The sequence below is a fragment of the Salvia splendens genome, chromosome 20, assembly GCF_004379255.2.
Source record: "Salvia splendens isolate huo1 chromosome 20, SspV2, whole genome shotgun sequence".
Taxonomy (NCBI): Eukaryota; Viridiplantae; Streptophyta; class Magnoliopsida; order Lamiales; family Lamiaceae; genus Salvia; species Salvia splendens.
In genome coordinates this window covers 3,437,840-3,458,447 of record NC_056051.1, presented here as the reverse complement: position 1 = coordinate 3,458,447, position 20,608 = coordinate 3,437,840, and the positions used below count along the sequence as shown (strand labels likewise).

General features: G+C 33.0%; 1 protein-coding gene, 1 long non-coding RNA gene and 1 pseudogene across 4 annotated transcripts; 2 read left to right on the top strand and 1 right to left on the bottom strand.

The window, feature by feature from the left end:
* The first annotated feature begins 3,430 nt into the window (after positions 1 to 3,430).
* On the top strand, positions 3,431 to 5,497 carry LOC121782814 (annotated as a pseudogene).
* A 3,308-nt stretch (positions 5,498 to 8,805) lies between these two features.
* LOC121783005 lies at positions 8,806 to 14,558 on the bottom strand. 3 transcript variants are annotated; one of them, XM_042181035.1, is made up of 10 exons: positions 14,415 to 14,558; positions 13,226 to 13,308; positions 12,866 to 13,078; positions 12,666 to 12,790; positions 12,426 to 12,593; positions 11,651 to 11,935; positions 10,428 to 10,700; positions 9,716 to 10,003; positions 9,324 to 9,614; positions 8,806 to 9,185 (listed from the first exon to the last, which is right to left on the bottom strand). In XM_042181035.1, the coding sequence occupies exons 2-10, from the start codon at positions 13,297 to 13,299 to the stop codon at positions 8,992 to 8,994; spliced, it is 1,911 nt and encodes a 636-aa protein (XP_042036969.1). In that variant the 5' UTR covers positions 13,300 to 13,308; positions 14,415 to 14,558; the 3' UTR covers positions 8,806 to 8,991. The 3 variants fall into 3 exon arrangements, with proteins under 3 accessions (XP_042036969.1, XP_042036971.1, XP_042036970.1); XM_042181037.1 differs by having other exon boundaries at positions 9,716 to 9,997; XM_042181036.1 differs by having other exon boundaries at positions 10,428 to 10,697.
* Positions 14,559 to 19,981: 5,423 nt separating this feature from the next.
* LOC121780823 lies at positions 19,982 to 20,509 on the top strand. The gene is made up of 2 exons (XR_006046098.1): positions 19,982 to 20,230; positions 20,371 to 20,509. It is a non-coding gene; the product is annotated as an uncharacterized LOC121780823 (long non-coding RNA).
* The last annotated feature ends 99 nt before the right edge of the window (positions 20,510 to 20,608 follow it).

Here is a 20,608-nt window from a genome sequence, read left to right as displayed (position 1 = left end):
AGTTCACGGACCTAAAATGATACTTTGGCAAAGTTCGTGGACCAAAAATGATGTTCTCTCTTTTAAAAATAACAACTATTTCCATTTTAGGTCATTCCTTAAAAATAGAAACTTTAGAATTTTTTTATTGTAGAACATGAACCTCACAATCCACTAACTCTACTTTCACTACTTTTTCCCTTCCCCTCTCTTACTTTACTCATTTTTTCTTTTCCGCTCTCTTACGTTACCAATTTTTCTCACTTACTTTACCAATTGTGCATTAAAACCCGTATTATTTCAAATGTTTCTATTTTTTTATTACAGTGAGTATAATTGTAAAGAAAAATCAATTTTTTTATATTATGAATAACATAATCTCGATTATAAATTCAGTTTTAGTACAAATAAAAGTTTAATTACTAATTGAAGTAATTATTTAGGCCCATTTACTTATTTACGTAGTAGGCTGATCTGAACTCAATTATTAAGGCCCATTTTAACCCAATTTTACCCATTAACTAAATAAATTGTTTTTTTAGAAATTAAATAAATTGAAATTAGCTTGATCTCATTGACACGTACATTTTCAAATATTGTTCTTCTTATCATTTTTTTTAACGAGATGAGCCACATTTTTCACTAACATTTTTCTTGCTATATTTTTATAATTTTACTAATTATACGTTCAAACTTATGATCTCTCAAATGTTTCAATTTTTATGAGATTGATGGAGGATAAAATAAGCCAAGTCGAGTAGTCATCTTTCCATAATATGAGATACACCCATGTAATGTTCTCGGATTGGTGTGTCGTTTCTGAAGTAGCAGCACCGCTAACAGCAGAGCTCTGGCTTACCGGACGAAGGTGAGAGCAAAGCTTCGACAAATGAAGAATGCCAAGAGAGAGAGATATCTTATGCTAATGCATGTGAGATTTCAAGTGTGTTTTGGTTTCTACTGCTGTAGAGAATCCATGAGTATGTCTCCCTATTTATATAGTCCAAGCTTGCTATATGTGGAGGCTATGGAATCATGCATAGTCAACTTTGCCCATTAATGTTGGTTTATATCGGTCGGATGTTACAAATATTACAAACGTATATCGTGGAATATGGATTTGTATGAATGTATTTAGACACTTCTCACATAGTTGTTCATATCAGAGATGTATCTGGACAACCCGATCAATGTGATTATGTGAACACATGGACCGTTATGTGTGAAGCCACGAATTATTTGCCACATGTTTTGTTTTGGCTTGTGTGTCCAATGTAGGATTAAGTAATTAATCTTATAACTCCATATTACTATGGCACACTTTAATATAGTATTTCATACTTACTGAGAATCGGTTTAAGAAAATAAATATATCACAATCATTATTTAAAATTTAAATTGATTATATAAGAATATTTCGTCATTTGTACGACCTGATCAAACTATGATTTTATATGGGCTTAGATTCCAACATTCAGTAAGATAAATGTGAAGAACCAACTCGATAAACACGACTCAGAGAGACAAATAAAAATTACTCCACTTCATAGTAGTTTTCTAACATTAATTAAACGAATGTGTCTTTCTTCTAGAAACATATATAAAAGCTAAAATCGAAAGTTTTTCTGATAAAGACTCTTGAACTAATTATGGACACTTATAAAATTGAAATTATTTGGGTATATATGAAGAAAAATGAAAACTTTCCGACAGATCCAGCACAAAAAGACAACTGTTCTTTCAATAAAGTTTTAGTTGACCCCCAATTTCAAAGACAAATTGTTGACAAAATAGATCCACATTATACTAATTAATAACGATACAAATTAAATTAATCAAATATTGATCCCGATACCATCTCGTTAGATATATCCTAGGATTGTTTGTTTTGGTTTGAGTATATCCTAAGGATTTTTTTATTTGAATATATACACCTAAGTTTTTTTAGTTGAATATGTACCTAAGCTTTAATCTTTATCCGTCACAAACTAGGTATTAAAAGGTAATCAGTCCTCTAATTGTGGTTATGTTATCTATTTATCCCTATCTTGGCATTTTATTGCACATTTAGTCCTTTTGGATCGAAATTACAATGGTGTAAATTTTTAAAATTCAAGGGGAATGAATTGTTTGCACATTTAAGGATTAATAAAGTAATTTAGTTGCATACCGGTGCTTCATAATTGAACTATTCTATTATAATGTGGAGTACTCCCCCGGTTCCATTATAAGTAAGACGTATTCCTTTTCGGGCCGTCTCACTATAAGTGACACACTTCCTTTTATGACAATACAATAAAACAACACTCTATTTCTCTCTTACTTTATCATCCATTCTATTTTTTTCTATACATTTTTACCACTCTTACTTTATTATCTCTTCATTTAACAACTAAACTACACTACCTAAAAACATGTACACAAAAGAATTGTGTCACATGTAATGGCCTAATTGACATTCATCCATATATAAAACTCAGTTCGGATAATTAGACCTATATTTTTAGGCACAAAATAATCGTAACTCTAAAAGTGAACAACTTTAATTGACTATATCAATTATACTATGTTGTGCTACCCAATGTTTTAAATCATTGAACAATTGGGCCGTTTTGGAATGGAAAAACTATCGGTTGAACCAATTCAAAGTAGTAAGTATTAACATTTCTAAGAGAAATTAATTTGTGTCTAACTATGAACTATGTATGAAACATTGGCACTATTAATTAGCCTTAATTAATGGTTTGGCAAGTAATTGATTGTTTCCTAATAGTACTATACCTAGCTGTTCTTAATCTTGAGTGGCTGCATTTGCAGCATAATGCATGTTCATTTATTACAAAGGTATAATTTTTTAAAAAGCACTACTAAGTTAATTAATTAATTGGGTAAATATAGTTAAGAAGCTTATAATAAGTAGACTTTTTTCAGAATATATATTTTATTATGTAGTATTTCGTTAAAAGACGACGTGCTAATCCTAATTGTAGTATGATAAATCTTTGAATCTTAGTGGCTTGAACTTGTCAATTTTTGCGATTTAAAAAACATCTTTGAATCTTACTGGTTTCACACACTAACCTTTTAATTCTGTATAAAGTAATAAATGTAATATGATCGAACTCATCCATTTTATTCTAATTTCTAACTTTTAAAAAAACTAGTACTCCTAGTTGATGTATTAAACTGTTAATACATCAAACTTGTGAATAAATATTTTTAGAAAATTAAAATAATCTGGAAAAGGACATATATAAATTCACCATGCATATATAACTTACAAACGACTCATTGATTATGTTATAATTGGAGTGGTAGTAGCAGCCAAACAAGAATCTTTTATCTAGTTGATCTCGACATCTACTCAATATTTCTTCAATTTTGTGAAACATCAACTTAAAAAATAAAACACTACTTTTCCCTCCTCAAACATATTTGACAAATTCAAACATTTACTACACCTCGGAATCGGTACCTCAAATCTATTAAACCCCAAACAATCACTCCACAACTTGCCAATAATTATAAAATAATTAATACTTCACATACTATATATAATAGCCCCACATTGACTAACATTTGCTTACATATTTCACCCACAAACCTAATATAAATATTTTCCTCACATTGCAAACCAACAACCCAACCAACCAACATTTATTACTTCCATTGCCAAACCACAATTTCCACCACCGCCACCGCAGCCACCGCCGTCGCCGCCGACATGGACATGCCGGACTTCTCCTCTGGCCCGTCTCCGAGGCGGGAGCTCCATGGCCCCCGCCCCGCCCCCCTAAGAGTCCGAAAAGACTCCCACAAAATAAAAAAAACCGCCCATGGCGCCCAATCCGGCAGCGAGCCACCCCCACCCGGCCCCCCACGAGGCGCCGAGGCCGCCCGTGATCATCTACACGGTCTCCCCCAAAATCATCCATGCAAACCCTAACGAGTTCATGGCGCTGGTCCAGCGTTTGACCGGCCCCAGCGCCAGGTCACCCTCCTCCGCCTCCGCCTTCCAGTCAGAAGGCGGAGGCGCAGTGTCCCCCGCCGCCCGTTTCGCCTCCATCGAGCTCACAAAAACGTCAGATGGCAGGAGAACGGGCGGGGAAATGATCGATGGGATCGAGATAGATCCCATCATTCAAAGAAGCGGCCAATTTCCCGGCATTTTGTCGCCGAATCCGGGCGCTCTTCCCCCGATCCCGGCTAATTTCTTCAACATCTCGTCGGAAAATTACAATCCATTGAATTTCTTCCATGATTTGAGCCCGGTTTTGCATAGCAGTAGGAATTTTCCGGAAAATAGCTTCATTTTTCCGAGCCCTTCGACTAATTTCATCTCACCACACATAAACACGCCCTCTCCAAACACTCTAGAGCTCTTCCACAGCTTGTTTGACCTATAACCGCAGGAGGAACTGCAGGAAAAGGTAACCGTAGGGATTGGATTTAGCGCTTCAATCCGTGGCTGTGTTAAGCAAGTGGGGCCCGACTCTCATTGTTGGTATTTAATTCTTATTGATTTTTATTTTTCTACACCTCTTTTACAGTTGAAAATTGAATTTTGTGGGCCATTTTATTTTGTGGCTCAAATACATGGTTTTTGGTCTTTGTTGGATTTGGTTGGAATCATCTTAGTTTATGATAGCAATTTTTTTTGTCACATTTGGATTGTAATTTCCGAAGAAAAAATATGACCGATTTTGCCGTCCTTGTAGATACCAATGTTTAGTAGTAGTACATTAAAAAAATAGCATAGAATTGGTCATATTTTAACAAAGAGAGTAGACATTATATGTATGTGTATAGTGAACGATGAATTGTAGTATAAAATTGAATGAAATCTAGGGTTTGTGACATGGGATGAACCACTGTTTGACCTTTCTTTTGTTTGTTTCTTGTTGATAAATGCCTAATTCGGTCAATTTATATTTTTAGAAGAGTTATGGGTTCATAAAGTTTTATTTTGGTGTTTTTTTCTACTTGATGTCCATTAATAGATCTGTATTTATTATATACGGCGGCTAGCTGATTATATTTATTTATGCAATTATACATTATACATTTTCATTGCCAATTAAAAAAACTCTAAGCACATTTTTTAAAATAAGCACCCAAGTTGTGTTTTTACAATGTTATTTTATTTTTTACATTGTTTGCTGTATGAAGATAGCCTCATCGTTTGTATACAGCGACGGAACCAGAAAGATTTGTTGGGGAAAGCTCCATCAATTTCTAAAGTTTCGCGAGAGACTATTGCAAAAAAAAATGATTATTCTGATGGGACGGGACCTCGACCTACCCTAACCCTCTGCATTCGGCGAATATCGTCTATATGTGCACAATCATAGTGTTTATGCGAGTGTTCTCGAATGAAATAGTGCCTAGCCAATTGTTCCATGAAAATGTAATTGTAATTAATGACTACATAGCAATAGTTGAGGGGTGGCTTAAGCCCCCAAGAACCAAGCAAAAAGAAAATTTTATTTTTGTCATCATAAAATTGTCAAATTATCTATTCTTCTGTGTGAGATTTTGTACAAAAGTTTCTATCATTAAACCTATTCATACAAAAATTATCTTACCACTCTAAAACACAGTTTTCTTGTTTTACATGCCTAAATAATACAGGCCACTAATATATAGCAAGACATGGTAAATAATTTTTAAAATAAAAATTAAAAAATGATACAGACATCATCATCAATGTTCCTATCTGTCGTGGATTACGTTGTTGACATTTATTTTAAATAATATTATCAATATATTGCAAAGAAATATGAGCCTGTAGTTCTTAGCGTTTAACTAATACAATTTGGACCAATACATAAATTTCAGAGGTTTTCTTTTTTATGTGAAACATATTCTAATTATGATAAAATCAGATAGAGATCATTTTAGATCAAGAATTTTAAATAAAAATAAAATGGCTTTTAAATGAGAATGCTCAAAATTGGGAATAGAAAGATTAATTGTTTTAGGAAGAAAACATAGTACTAACAAATAAAAATGAAATAATTAATTGAAAGGTAAAAGTGGATGATGCTTGGGTGTGACTTTTATGTGCTAGATGATACAAAGACTAAAATATATTTAAGGCCATTATCGGTCCACCTAATACACGGAGACGTGTATAATTAGTTTCGAATTAATGGATTAAATACACTCAACGGCCATGTGATTTGTTATTTTACTAAACAAATTAATCTTTTACGGATTCATTGCAAGATGCATGAATGCATCCATGTATATTTTGCCCTTTTGAAAAATTTCTTTTTCTTTGTACTAGTTTCTCGTCAAACTCGATAATCTCATGGTTATCAACACAACAAGGTAATGTAATCTAAATTTAGAGATGTCAACCACATCAGTGGTTTTCGGGCCAACATTATTTGGATCGCGGGTTAATCGGATTGTAATTTTATTGGGTTAGAATTTTTTTGACTCAAACTTTAAATATTCGGGTTTTGGGCTAGTCTATCAAACTAATCAGCCTGTTTATAATCAAATTAATATATGATCAATCCAATACATAATTATGAAAATTAATCATATTTATAGAATGTAATACATTTAATTATCATAATTTTAAAACATATGTTTCAACTCTAAGACTGATTATAATAATTTTAGATTTTTATAAAAATAGAATATAAACATATTTTAAAATTTTAAATCATGTTTTAAAATATATTAATAATATTGATAAAATCTAAAAAATATCTATTTTAATACTATAAAATGAAAAGTTACTTTTTATATTTATTATATTGTGAAAATTATTAATAAAGTGTTTGTCCAACAAGATAAAACAATAAACAATAGCTATACCTAGGTGCAACCCATTGGACCAACTCATCAAGTTTCGGGTCAGCTCAACTCAGGTTACAGGCTACTCGTGTTATAAAAATATTCAACCCTAACTCTCTAAATTTAACGAGTTATTTAGGTCAACCAACGAGTTTCACAGTGCACTGACATTCCTAAATACAATTATTAAACGTTTTTCCAAAACTAATGTAGTCTGTTTTGGTTCTCAATTCTTATCAAGGAGAGTGTTAAATTTCTTTTGAAGAAAATTTATTTAGAAACAAATCTCACTTCATTATCTTTCTTCTCAAATAAGAAAAATCAATTTCAAAGAAAAAAATAGTAAATGAAACAGAAAAATATCGGCTAGCTGAGGTGAATTTGTATAAAATAAAACAAGTGGCGTTGCTGACAGCTTCATAGCTTAAGCATGATTTCACTTTATCCTTTGCCTTAATATTTTTCATAATTTTGACCGCCGCAAATTTAGTAAACTGACCTAATCTTCATAATATTATTTTGTTCTCTATTCTTTTATTCGAATATTTGAATAATTAGCCCAAATATTCGATCTCCTAGTCTTATCCAGTGAAATTATTAATATTATGTTGGTATATTAAAAAAACAATACCTGAAATGGCTATTTCGATGTAATAAAAATTCAAATATATATGTCGAAAACCACGACAATAAAAAAAAGAGTTTACATTCTTATTTGAGTTAGTCCGACATTTATAGATTTTATTAAGTAATATATTCTTACTTTTAGAATTAGCAATACTTTTCCTAATCTTTAGTAATTATCTCAATCCTCCCTAATTTCTAAAAAATGATCAATTTTACAAGTATCTTTTCAACTTATTTCAATTTTATAATTGAAATTTCATTCTACCGTTTTATGGTTAAATAAATAGAAAATTTTAAACGTCGCATCACAAGTAACTTGAGCTTGTACCATTTGGATTAAGTTATAAATCACTCTACTTTTAGGTCAGCTCATACACTCTTCATACTAACGCTTTAATAGTGACATGATGGGTTAGGCTGTGACATGTTTACACCAAAAAATCAATTATGTATAAGTATATTAGTAGTAATATTTGAACATAATTTTTTTGTACTCAACAAAAAATGTGAAAAAAATCTACGTACTACTAAAGTTAACAAGGATGGGTATAAAATTGTTAGGGGTGTGTTAAAGTTTTTCGCAGCTTTTCAGTCCAATGTTCTTTTTAATCACAGCCCTTGGATCCTTGAATTGGATGGTTGTGATGATCTGCATTATTTGACGAAAAATTTGCATTATTAGTCGGTGTGCATTATTCAACTGAAAATCTGCATTATTACACTATAATGGTGCATTATTAGTCGGTGTGCATTATTCCACTGAAAATCTGCATTATTAAATGACACGTGGCATCAATCTAACCGTCGGATGATAAAATCGTGGGGCTGAGATTAAAAAGAACAATAGAACAAAAGATACAAAAAGGAAATGAATACATCCCAAATTGCTAAGGATTGTGATAGAATTGATCAACTTTTTAAAATTGGAAATACGTTTGGAAAAATCATAAGAGAACAACCATCATGTTAACTCTGTAATTGCCAACAGCAGCAGCGCAAATAAAGCATTTTCTTAAATGTCTATGATAACGATAAAATAAAAAAAAAACAATTAGTCAGGGTGACATTTTATATAAATAAAATACAAATAAATTTAATAGAAAAAAAAGGGAATGCCATTACTAGAGATTCTCTTCCAAACCAAAATTAGTTGACTAATATGATGGCAGGTAAAAAACTGATGATCAAGAAAGAAAACAAGATTTCATCAAATGCTGAAGTTACACACTGCAGAAACCAGCCATTATCTTAGCATTATCTTTCGTAATTTGTTATATATTAATTATTACAGAGTCTTGTTAATTAGTAGTTTAGAGATAGATTATCTCTAAGGAGCCTTTAGTTGATTAGAAATTTTAATTGTTAGTATTTGTTATGTCATAATAAAGATTACTAAAAAAGAAACTGAACCACAAATACAAAGAGCTCATCTCCAGTTTATATGAACATGCTAAAAGATAAGAAAAGAAGGGGGAAATGATAACAAATAGCCATCACACTTGCAAACTTTTTTTCCTTTTGACACATTTTATCATACAAAGTTACTAGGTCTAGGTAGTCATATTAGCCTGACTGCTATGGCATTGAAGCTAACTGCATCTGAAGTGAACTGACTTCAAATTGCATCTCTTCCACCTTTGCATTCTTTGCTTCTATTAATCTTTTCAGTCTCCCTCTCACACCTGTATTCGAGATCTCATCGAGAGTTTCTTCCAGAACAAAGCGTTTCTTGTCGGCACATTGCAATTCGCTTGATGCCCTCGGGATCCCTGTAAATACCAAGAGCACAATTGAATAAGTAATTACTTTTGCAAGTGAAGCAAGGTCTTTCAATCTGCAGGCATACAAAGTCTCGTTCCTCGGTGACATAGTACAAAGTATATTTCTAACTTGCAACAGAGCCTTACCTTCAAATGTGCCTGCAAAGGTCACCTGGGCTACATCTTCTGAACTTTTCTTGATTTTCTTTTTCCTGGAAGCCATCAAATTTCTAATTTCAGGAGATACATTAGGGCAACATTCCACCTGCATCGTACGATCACCTCCACTCAAATGAGCCTTCAACCGAGCAATTCCACCACATTTAGAAACAAAACCGCAATGCTTGCACCTTAAAGCCTCTCCTGTTTCATCAAGCGGCATAGCATGTTCCCATGCATCATCTAGCTTGCCCCTCTTGGAAGGTCTGCCAGGAGTTGCTAATAACACAAATAGAACTTTCACCATACTATTTGCGGTGAATCAGTGATAAGTAGAGATTTCACATAATGCTGCAGTATCATGAATTTCCGAACCTTACCATTAGAGTTCCGTGTCCAAGCAGCTGCTGAGTTTTTTGACCACTCACTGAACCATTGTTCCATAACTCTCTTAACTTCTAATGGAACCTGAGGGCAACTTTGCAGCTGCATTTGAGGAGATCCTCCACCCAAATGGGCCTTTAAACGTGAAATGCCCCCATATGTCGAAACAAAGCCACAATGATTGCACCTTGTCTTTTGCCTAGCCTCGTCCAATGGCTTTGCATGGCCCCAAGCATCATCTAGCGGTCTTCCCCTTCTCTCAGGCTGTTCACCAGCTGCTGTAACTATGCATTCACAATTTATTAGATTTAGAGGAAAAGTTTAACCAGAATCACATGAACTATCATCACGCTTCCAAAATCTAGTCAGATAAATAATACATTCACGGAGCATTTACTATTGAGGATTAGCCTAGATAATAATAGTATAGGTTAATCCAATATTTACGAAGATGCATTGGAAATTTGAGATATCCTAAATTTGTTGATAATTTCTACGATTTGAGCTAACTTGTTTCATAGTTCATTCATATTCAATTGAAAGGGTATGATTGGAGAAATCCTAATGACAGAGAAAATAGCCAATTATGTATATTATCAAGCTCGAATATCAATAAAACATAAGCATACTGAACAGTGAGTTTCCCTGGACAGTCATAGGAGTATTAGCTAGAGTAAAAGAGAAAGTAGCAAAATTACAAAATTATACCTTTGGATTTTTTCATCCTAGAGGCTGCCAAATCTTTAACCCAATCAGACATGCTTCCTTTAATTTCAGGTGACAACTTATACCAATCCTCCTGCTTCATTTTTGATCCTCCACCTAAATGTACCTTACGATGTAAAATTCCTCCAGGCAAAGATTCATTGCCTGAATATTTGCAATCTGTCAGCTGAAACGGTACATCTATTGGCTTAGCATGTCCCTGGGAAGCATAGCAAGACACTACTCCCCTTTTATCAACATATCCTGCAGATTCTGCTGATACCCATCATCACCCCAGAGCACATACAGCAGAAAGAAATGGAAAACAGAATATATTAGGGTGTAATGCTGTTGAGGCTTCCATGAAATTTAGAACATGCAAAAAGGCATTAGCAAGTAATTTAGCAGTAGTTAAGTTACTTTTGCTGTGCTAGGTTATAAGAATAAATGAAAGAACTATATAAATTCCGCAAGAACACCCTAAGCTTTTATCAGTAATCTCTGAAAGGGGTGGGAACCCTATCTCAAGGATAAGTTGGAAATGATCTAGCACCTCCTTTTGCTAGTGTCACCAGAGTTCTTTAATTTCAATGTTTTTCATCTTTAATCTGATTTTGCTATAATTTCAAACATCAAATTCAATATATCTTCCCTCTGGTCATTCCCGTTCTACGACTTATTAAAAGGGAGCTTCCGTTTACTATCTGTATGATACATCAAAATTTGATTTGATAGTTTCACCTGATAAAGTAACTTCATGGAAGGGGAAGGAGAAACAGTAACATGAAAATATTAAAGTTAGATTTTGACAGAATATAACTAAATTTATATAGTACGGTACCTAGAACATACGATATGACTTATTCATACACACACAAAAAAGCAACAAACATTTCCTCGGAGATCTTTATCAGTAACGTAGTTCAAAACCTTGTAGCTGCAAACATCAATTTTTTATGAAGTTAGACAAGAAACGTGCAACTTTATCAGTATAGATGGACCTATCCAGTTATTTAGAAATCTCTCTCAATCCAACCAGTCTAGACAGCAAACTAGGTGAATCAGCCAAAGGGATAATACAAAACATTTAAGTTTCTTAAAACTCAAAAGGAATACCTGAATGATATCATATGAATAGCATAGTGGATCGATTTCCTTGGAAAAATTATTTATGATTCTAGAATATGGTAAGAAACTTACAGAGCTATATCTATCTTGAGCCATACCTCTAATAGCTTTCGTCCAAAGGGCTTTTGTATTTTTTACCCATTCACTAAACCACTCAGCCATGTCCTTTTTCACTTCAAGAGACACATTCTCGCAACTTGGTAGGCGGAGTCCAGGGCTGCCTCCCCCTAAATGTGCCTTAAGGCGTGAAATGCCCCCATGTGAAGAAACAAAACCACAATACCGGCACTCTGCCTTTTGTCTTAGTAAGTCCAATGGCTTGGCATGTTGCCAAGCATCATCTAAACGTCTTCCTCTTCTATCAGCTTTAGATGCTTGTGTTACTAATCCCCCCATAGCATATGTAAGAAAATAAGTGGCATTAGACTGTCACAATTCCATCAAGTGTTTCGGCATATAACGGACAACTATTAGAAGAAAGTAATGCTAAAACAGGTAACTTAAGTAAGAAAAGAAAAAAGTCAAACAAGACAGTCAAGTGCTTTAGATTCTAGGTTATTGCAATCCTACTTATCTTATACAACAATATCGGTATTTGAGAAGTAAAGTTTGTAGTGTGTGTGAGTAATGCAACAGTGAGAAAAACTTAGCAATTTAACACTACAACAAAATAATCATCAGATGCCATATACTCTTTTTGCAGTTAAACAATACAACTTTCTCATATGGAACCTTCTGAATCCTTGCTAGTCAAGGAACTACTGGACTGATGAACGTGAAAGAATATGCCACTATGTCTGTTGAACAGCCTGATTAGCTATGGTAATCATGGTATCTAGGATATATTCCTTAATTCCTTTCTTATAGACTTACAAGGACTGTTCTTGCTTGGAAAGGTTCCCGGACAACCCTTCAAGTTAAAGCTCGTGGGGTAGCCTGAGTTTGGAGATAACGTTTGACCATGCATATAATCAGATTGAGGAGAAACAGAACCTTGCTGTCCCCTGAAAAGTCCCCAGAAATAAGGTTTCTCCTGTAATCCTGCAAATTCAAGAGAACCAAACTCATTAGAGAAAGGCATAATTCCTTGTAAACAAATGGTCGTGGACTCACTGTGACGGTTTTGTGGCAGTTGAACTGAAGTAAATAGTAGCAACTCTGCTTCTCCTATCATTGATCTGAGAGCAAAGTCCGTGCAGATTGCATGAGCCACCAGGTTATCAAGAACTTCTTCATCTCTGCGCAACACTTGCATGTAAATAGGAGAAACAATGAAGGAAAAACCAGTATGTACTTAAATTCGCTTCTCCCACCTTCCCTTAGAGAAGAAAAAGAGCGCGATACTGTGTTCAGTAGGTGGTGAACCTTTAAAGGATGCTGGCCATGTATCAATACGTGGAACCATTTCCAAGCACAATGACTTGGGCATTGTACTGGCTACCTCTGATATTTTCAAGCATGCTTTATTGGAGACATGAGCAGCTACATTGATGTCTAAATTTAGACAGGGGATACTAAACCTCCCTCTGCTCAGAAGATAACCAGCAGTTGTTAGGCAGGCTATGTAAAGCACAACCTAGTCTTAACCTATTCTAGATAACTCAGGACAGAGGGGAATAAAGCTGTTCAGGTAGAGAGGAATTGAATGTTACAGATGAAAAGTGTTCACATACCTCCATGCTGCACCAGCAACTGGTTGTACAACTACACTGGAATCAGATCGCATGTCACTTTGCTGGTCATTCATTGCTGAATCCTGGGATTCCATAGAACAGATTTTTGTTTTTATTTTTCTTAAGAGAAATGAAATTTTCAAACAGAAAGGAAATCTCCTGATCGTCTCTGATGCTTAATTGTTGATACACATGAGCTTATGCTGCTAGTCCTAAAATACAAGCAAAAGAAAATGAAACAAAACGGCCATGACTCAACTACAGAAAGAACCAAGGTGATGGGCGTCTTACAAGTTACATATATATAACAGCATTAACAGTCGTGGGTCAGGGATACAAGAAGTTTACAATAGATTCAAGTTCAACTAAAATGAGAGATACAATGCATAGTTTCCTCATAGAACCATCCACTGTATGTTTTACAAGAACACCAAAACAGGTCCTTTTCCTACCCATCTGTCAGAAATGAATGGAGTCCTATACCAAATCCTTTTCACATAAAGTTGGATTCAATGTGTTGTGTGTCTTATGATAAATTTAAACAACCGTAACTTAATGTCATCAGGAGTTCGTAAAACATGTAGAACACTCTTCCTTTCAAGTACCTATCCTCCACACTCATACAATTTGTGCTATGTAGTATCAAATTCAGCTTTGAATTGGATAATCCCAGAGTCTGATAATCAGTTTTGAGAAATAGGATATAAAGTTCAAGGAAACATATTTCAATTTCAGTATCCAAATTGAAAGGGATTCACTAAACCCATGGCATTCTGCTATATGAGTCAGATTATGTGCTTCCAACTCCATCAACTAATTAGTCTTCATTCATAGCAGCTACAAACAAGAGACACAATCTCCTAAACGCTTCTCCAAATTTGAAAACCTTCACCTAGTAAATAACTCCCCCGATAAATGTGAATCGATTTCATTAAACATATAAGAAACCTAAATTTCATTCCACATTCCGATTAACTTTGACAGCCGCCCAAATTGCATCGGGCAAAGCAGAGAAAGATGATCAGTAAACAAACATATAAAAGCTAAAACCGATTATTGACCTAGGAAGTTCATTAAACACACTGAAATCACTGAAACGAAGACTATAAATCTGCTTCCAATGGAAAAAATATTACTATTACTAGGAACTTGGGGTGTTTAATTAAGTAGGGGAAAGAGAAATTAATACCAGAAGCTACGAAGATGATCAAGCATTTAGATCAAATTTCCGAAGATCATCAGTATCTGTATGAATTATTTCCACTTTCTATTTCAGGTTTTCTTTACTAAATTTTAGTCGGGAGTCGCGACTGGCACTTTGTGAGTCTGTAGAGTGAGAAAAGTGATTAATTAAAGCCTAGTTTTCCTAATTTTGATTAAATTCCAATTTAAGTATGGTTTAATTTTGTTGAAAGAAAAAATGAGTAGAATGTTCCGAAAAAGAATACTCCTCCAACAAATTAATTAATTAATTTAGAATGGAACTAGTATAATTTGTGATTTCACATCTAAATTTTTGTTATAATAAGATTATAAGATGGATACTTTTCATTAATAATATTATCTCTAGCGTAACTTTTATATAATCCAACTTAATTCCTATTTTAATAATAAATTTATTCCCTTTATTTATATACACTATTCTTGATGTAGTTTTTGATGGTTTGTCCACCTCCTCCACTATTTAGCCTATCCCTCAAACCAAGGTGTGTAGCAACCATTCCGATAATATGTACCACTAATGATACACTCCAATACGATAGTGAAATTTGGGCAAACTTTAGTCTCAACAGTGAGTAATTATAATTTCAGTCTGTACTTTTTTCATTTCCAATGATGTGTAGTACTTCCTTCGTTCCATAATAGATGACACACTTTGAAAATGGCACATGATTTTAAGAGACGTTGTTTTATGTGTGATACGATCATGGAAGTCGTGCATCAAAGTTTGTACCTGCATCTGGCTTCAATCAGCATTCTTCCTATTGAGATGGCGCCCAAAAGCTCTGAAACTGCCACCAATGTCTTTGTCTTCGAAAGAGCTTCGTGTGGATATCTTACACGCCTCAATCAGAGTCCGATGGAGGGAGTTATGGTCGATTTACGAAACGAAGGCAGGAGTCCAGAATGAACACCTGGTCGGGTGTTTTGCACTCGCAATTCACCCGACCGGGTGAAACGACGCAGCACTTAGATTTTGTGGGTCATTTCCTTGAATTTTGGGCCTAATTATAAATAACAATTTTTCCCATGTTATTCCTTAGCCAATGATTGAAAATAGATACTTGAGAGTTTGTTTCCTCTTGAAGAGGGTTTTATCCAATTTCTAGATTTCTAGGTTGTTTGATCATCAATTGATTCAATCAAGTATGGTCAGGTATAGGTATGCATCAAAGGTTTGTGAATTCCTTTGATTAGTGGAGCCATTAATTAAATTTAGCATGTTGAAGATTGCTTAGAGTTGTTTTCTACATCAATGGATTTAGTTAATATCAAATTCACACTTCTTCATCTCTTGTCTTTCATCAAATCATTTTGGATCTAGTTTTTGAAGGCTAGATCCACATTATCCTTTTTGTTATTACTTTGTGTTTTTTGTTTAGTTGATAGGTCAAGCATCATAAAGGGTATAAATCTTGGGTTTATGGATCTAAACCTACATGGATCCTTATCAGTGTGTTAGGTGGTTAGAGAAAATAGTATATTTATATTAATGTGAGAGAGAGCTTTTTCTAAAAAGAAAATGTGACATCTTTTGTGGGACAAATGAAAAAAGAAAGTATGACATCTATTATGGAACGAGGGGAGTACTTATGAGGATTTCAAGCTTTAGAGCACTCACTATGGTTGGGCCCATCTCTTGGCCTTGAGATCGGCCTTTATCGGCCAACCATTGTGGAAGAAGGGCCAAAGAATGGCCATTGCTTCTCTCTCCCTTCTGTCGATTGATTGGCCTTGGCTGATCAGTGATGGCCGATGATAGGCCCTCTATTGTGGAAGAAGGCCGATCATCGGCCCTTACACGTATCTTTTATTTATTTTTATTTTTTTCCCTATAATTTCAACAATATAAATACTCCATAATATTTTTATTTAATTTTGGTTCTTATTGTATTCTTTTTTCCAATATTGTAATACATCGAAGATTTGCGTACTAAAATTTTTGCATTTGAATTTATTTGTTTGATTTGATAACCTATTAAATATAGAACTGTAAAAAATTAAAACAATATAATGATGTTGTGGAAATAAAATGGAAGTGAGATAAGCCCTTTGGAAGAACTCTTTCATTGCAAGGAGATAGGCTCTTGAATAAAATGCTGACGTGGAATGGAAGGAGCAACAAAAGTACACTACATATTAGCATTATTATCAGAACAACATAAATTCCAAATAAAACCATGTGTTTTGTTGAAACTTGTAAACTTATCTACGAACAATACGTACACCTTGTGGTCCATTATCCTAACAAGCATTATGTAATGACTAGTGAAACAAATTAAATTGACATAATATTAGTTATCTCCATTATCAAATGCACCTTGTTGAGTACTAACACTTAACAGAAGAAGAAACAATCTTAAGTCATAACAATAGCTATACAAATAAAAGTTTTACCTAAAGCATAAACAAATGAAAGAAATAAGTATCATTCCAAAGAATGTATTTATCGAACACACGAGAAACAAACACAATATTAAACCTAAATTCATGAGATATAATTCGATTACAATATTACTCTGGATGACAGAATTCAAATATCAATCCGAGATAATCTAAAAAATGAATTTAAAATTTGATTGAGAGATGGTTATAAATTTTAATAGGCTTGATAAAATGTTCAAAATAGTTAAAATGTCTAAATTGAACCTTCCTCATTTTGTAACTTCAATGTTCAGAGATAATAATTATTATTATAAAATAATAACGACAACCATGACTTATGTAAGATGATTATGATGGAAATTAATGACGACGAAAAGTGTAATAATAATGGTGGTAATAATCATACTAATGTGAAACTTATAACATAGACAAAGAGAGGTCTGCCGATTTGTGTTTAGACCAATTAGATTTGAGCAAGAGTTCCCCTCACTTGAATTCATTAATTTGAAATTTGATTGAGATGTATTGGTTTTGTTTAAAAGGGAAATGAAGTTAGAAAACGATGAATAACTAATAAGGCCAGACAGATTTGTATAACACACTATTTTGAACTTCTTCAATAGAAAATCATTTTTATGTTGTAATTAAAAGTATAAATTCTAAAAATAACTTTATATATTTTTTAAAGTTATATCGATGTTTATTCATTGATTGTATCGACGATAATAACCACAATGGATCAATCGTCAAACCCTCAAACATGTTTGTTCATAAAACTAAGAGTATATTTTTGTTATAATTATATCAAACCTAGTTAAGAAATTATTTAACCCGTTAAATGTAGTCTCAGTTATGTATTATAGTAATACTCATACCTTAGCTAAACCATTTTAATTATTAAAATAATTCGTTATAATAATTAATTATTGGCTAAACCGTTTGTATTTTGACCAACTAATGAACTATACAACATGGCATAAAGAAAAAAAAGTAAATAATTAGTGGCCGATCGAGGATTTTCGATTTCAGGGTGCGATAAATAAGTACAGTGACTCGGAACTTCAAAATCCGATTGTAGCATAAATTAAGATTAACATAATATACCATAATGCTTGAATTTAAAATGTATAACACCGACGTAATGTTTATTGTATTGAAGAAAAATGTACTGTGTCAATTTACTTCAATTTTTATAAATTTTAAAAAAAATAAAGTATTTATTTGAAATACTATAACACTAAGGTAATGTTTATTGTAAAGGAAAATATATACTAATGTAATGTTGTTATATAGAAGAATATATGTGCCCATTTACTTCAATTTTTAGATAAAAAAAATAAAAACTGCATCTAAATATATAATTAGATAAAATAATACTGGAATATTGTTGATGGGTCGAGGAATTTTAAATGAATATTGATTGGCCACGGCATGTTATATATCATTCACTCTGCGCCTAGCTTTATTGATTCAAATAATTTGGAGATAACATATAGAATTGAAGAATAAATACTAAATACTCAGCTTGATTAGATTGGCATGCATGCTCTAAATTTAACCAGAAGGTACATTCAATTTTATTTTCAAATTTATTCCATTCTCACACAATTTTGTTTCTCCATACTAGTGTCCATTAATATAAACATCTCATTATATATTTTAAAATAAAGTTGTAATTAAAATTTAAAATTTTGTAATTTTTTATTCTCTTTAAATTAAGGGTAAGAACAGAGAGCTAGCAATTTTTTCAGTTGAGAGTAAGCAAAAGTTCTTAGTAAAATCTGTTTATGATGAGACATGAGAGCTTATCCACCATAATTTGATTTCGATCCGCTTCACAATTTTAAATTTTATTTTTATACAATCCATTATTTTAAATTCTTAGCGGAAAGAAATCATACATACAAGAATCATACTCAATAAAGTACTAGTATAAAATCTTCAAAAATATAATCTTGAGAATCATAATCCTAGATAATCACATAGAGATTCTGTTTTGAGAGAGAAAAAGAGAGTCAATGAGAAAGAAAAGGAAGACATGCAGATATATAAGAGAAATGGAATAGATTAGGTCCTTTCCCAAGAATTGTGCCCTAATTAAAATATGATTTTAAATAAGGTATTAAGTGAGCTAAGCCTGAATTTACAAATTTAATTAATTTTGGGTCCAGTCGAAATAACAAACATGTTAGGATTAAGTAATTATGTTTATTTTGGCTAACAACGTACAAACAAACAAAATGTTATTAATGTTACGATATTATTGTTTTTTAACGTTATAATTATTTTCCTACTATAATGTCGGCTCTAACTCTAAGTGGTCACAATATGAAGCCAACTGCAATCTATGCATTTCACATATTGCTACATCATATTATAAAACAAACACACACACACAACATAATTGAGTTTTAATTTAAACACTTTTAAGTTTGGATTCCATTAAATTTAATTTAGTGCCCCCACCTTATCAATACATGACTAGTGGGCCCCATTGTGACCACAAATTTTAATATAATAACCACCTAGCAAAGATGGTTTATTTCTGATATGATCACTCAAATTTCAATCTGCTGGCCCATAAATTACTCAATTATCTCTATTTATTTTCTCAAATAATTATAGGTGTTGAAATAACTACAAGCTTCATAATTTTTCCTAATCTACATACATAGCCTATTGCATAATTGTCAACTATGCTAAATACTAGTTGTTGCTACTCAAAAGCATCTTTTTAAAATTAAAATATTCTAACACACAACCTGAAGATAATTATAACTTAATTGAAAGAAAAAAAAAAGATGATTAGAGTGGAGAGCATGAGAGCGCTTTGAGATTTCGGTATCAAATTCCCATAAAGCAAGAAAAGCATGACTGAAGATATAATTAAGAAAAAGCATTGATTACTACTTTAATTAATTTAGCTATAGATATAGATTCCACTCATTTGAGAGTGCAAAATCCCATGCAGCAAAGTTTATTTAAATTCGTGGGATTTGACCAATCAGGATCAAGACACGCAGAAAAGGTTAAATCTGAGGTCATTAGTGTGGCTGCACTTATTTTTACCTAATATTTTTTAATATAATTTTAAATCTCTATATATATATAGAAGACTGGCCCTGGCTCCCCATCATTCTCAATCTTTAACCTATAGTGTAACATTATTTGTCTGTATTTAAAATGGAGAAGCATACAATTTGCATATATACAAGTCAATTATGCACTGCGTATTATGAAAAAGCTTTCATGTTTGAGTGTTTAGTTTGATCAATCCCTCCTCCTACAAAGTGCTCACTTCTCAGTTTCTGTCATTACCATGGCTATCTCTCCTCCGCCGCCGCCTCCTTCACTTCACAACTTTTTGTTTTTTGCAGGAGAACTGGTATTGCTGAAAAGGTTAGTTGTCATGAACTATGTAGTTTTTTTTCTCCACATAACTTTGAATATTGTTGTTGTATCATATTTGTTGTTATTTTGAACTGGTTTCAGACATATCAAGAATCATGAGTTTGGTGCTTTGTTTTGTTTTTTCTCAGGTGATCACAAGTTTTAACATCTGATGAACAAGTTTAGGGAAATTGTGCTTTTTTTGTAGCTGTGCACATTTGCTTGCTGCATGTTGTAAGATTTAACACTTTGTAATCAAGAATCAAACAAGTTTAGTGTTGTTTTTAATGCTTGTGTTTTCGATAGTCACAAAGCTTATATGGCTTAGGTTCTGTTGGGTTTCGATACTCGAGCAAATGCATTTGTCGAATTTAAATATATTTCATC

Coding starts and splice junctions, on each gene's coding strand:
- LOC121783005 (XM_042181035.1), bottom strand. CDS start 13,299: ATGAATGACCAGCAAAGTGACATGCGATCTGATTCCAGTGTAGTTGTA. Junction 12,791..12,865: donor TTTTTCTTCTCTAAGGGAAG/GTGGGAGAAGCG, acceptor AGTGTTGCGCAG/AGATGAAGAAGTTCTTGATA. Junction 10,701..11,650: donor TTGGACGAAAGCTATTAGAG/GTATGGCTCAAG, acceptor GATGGGTATCAG/CAGAATCTGCAGGATATGTT.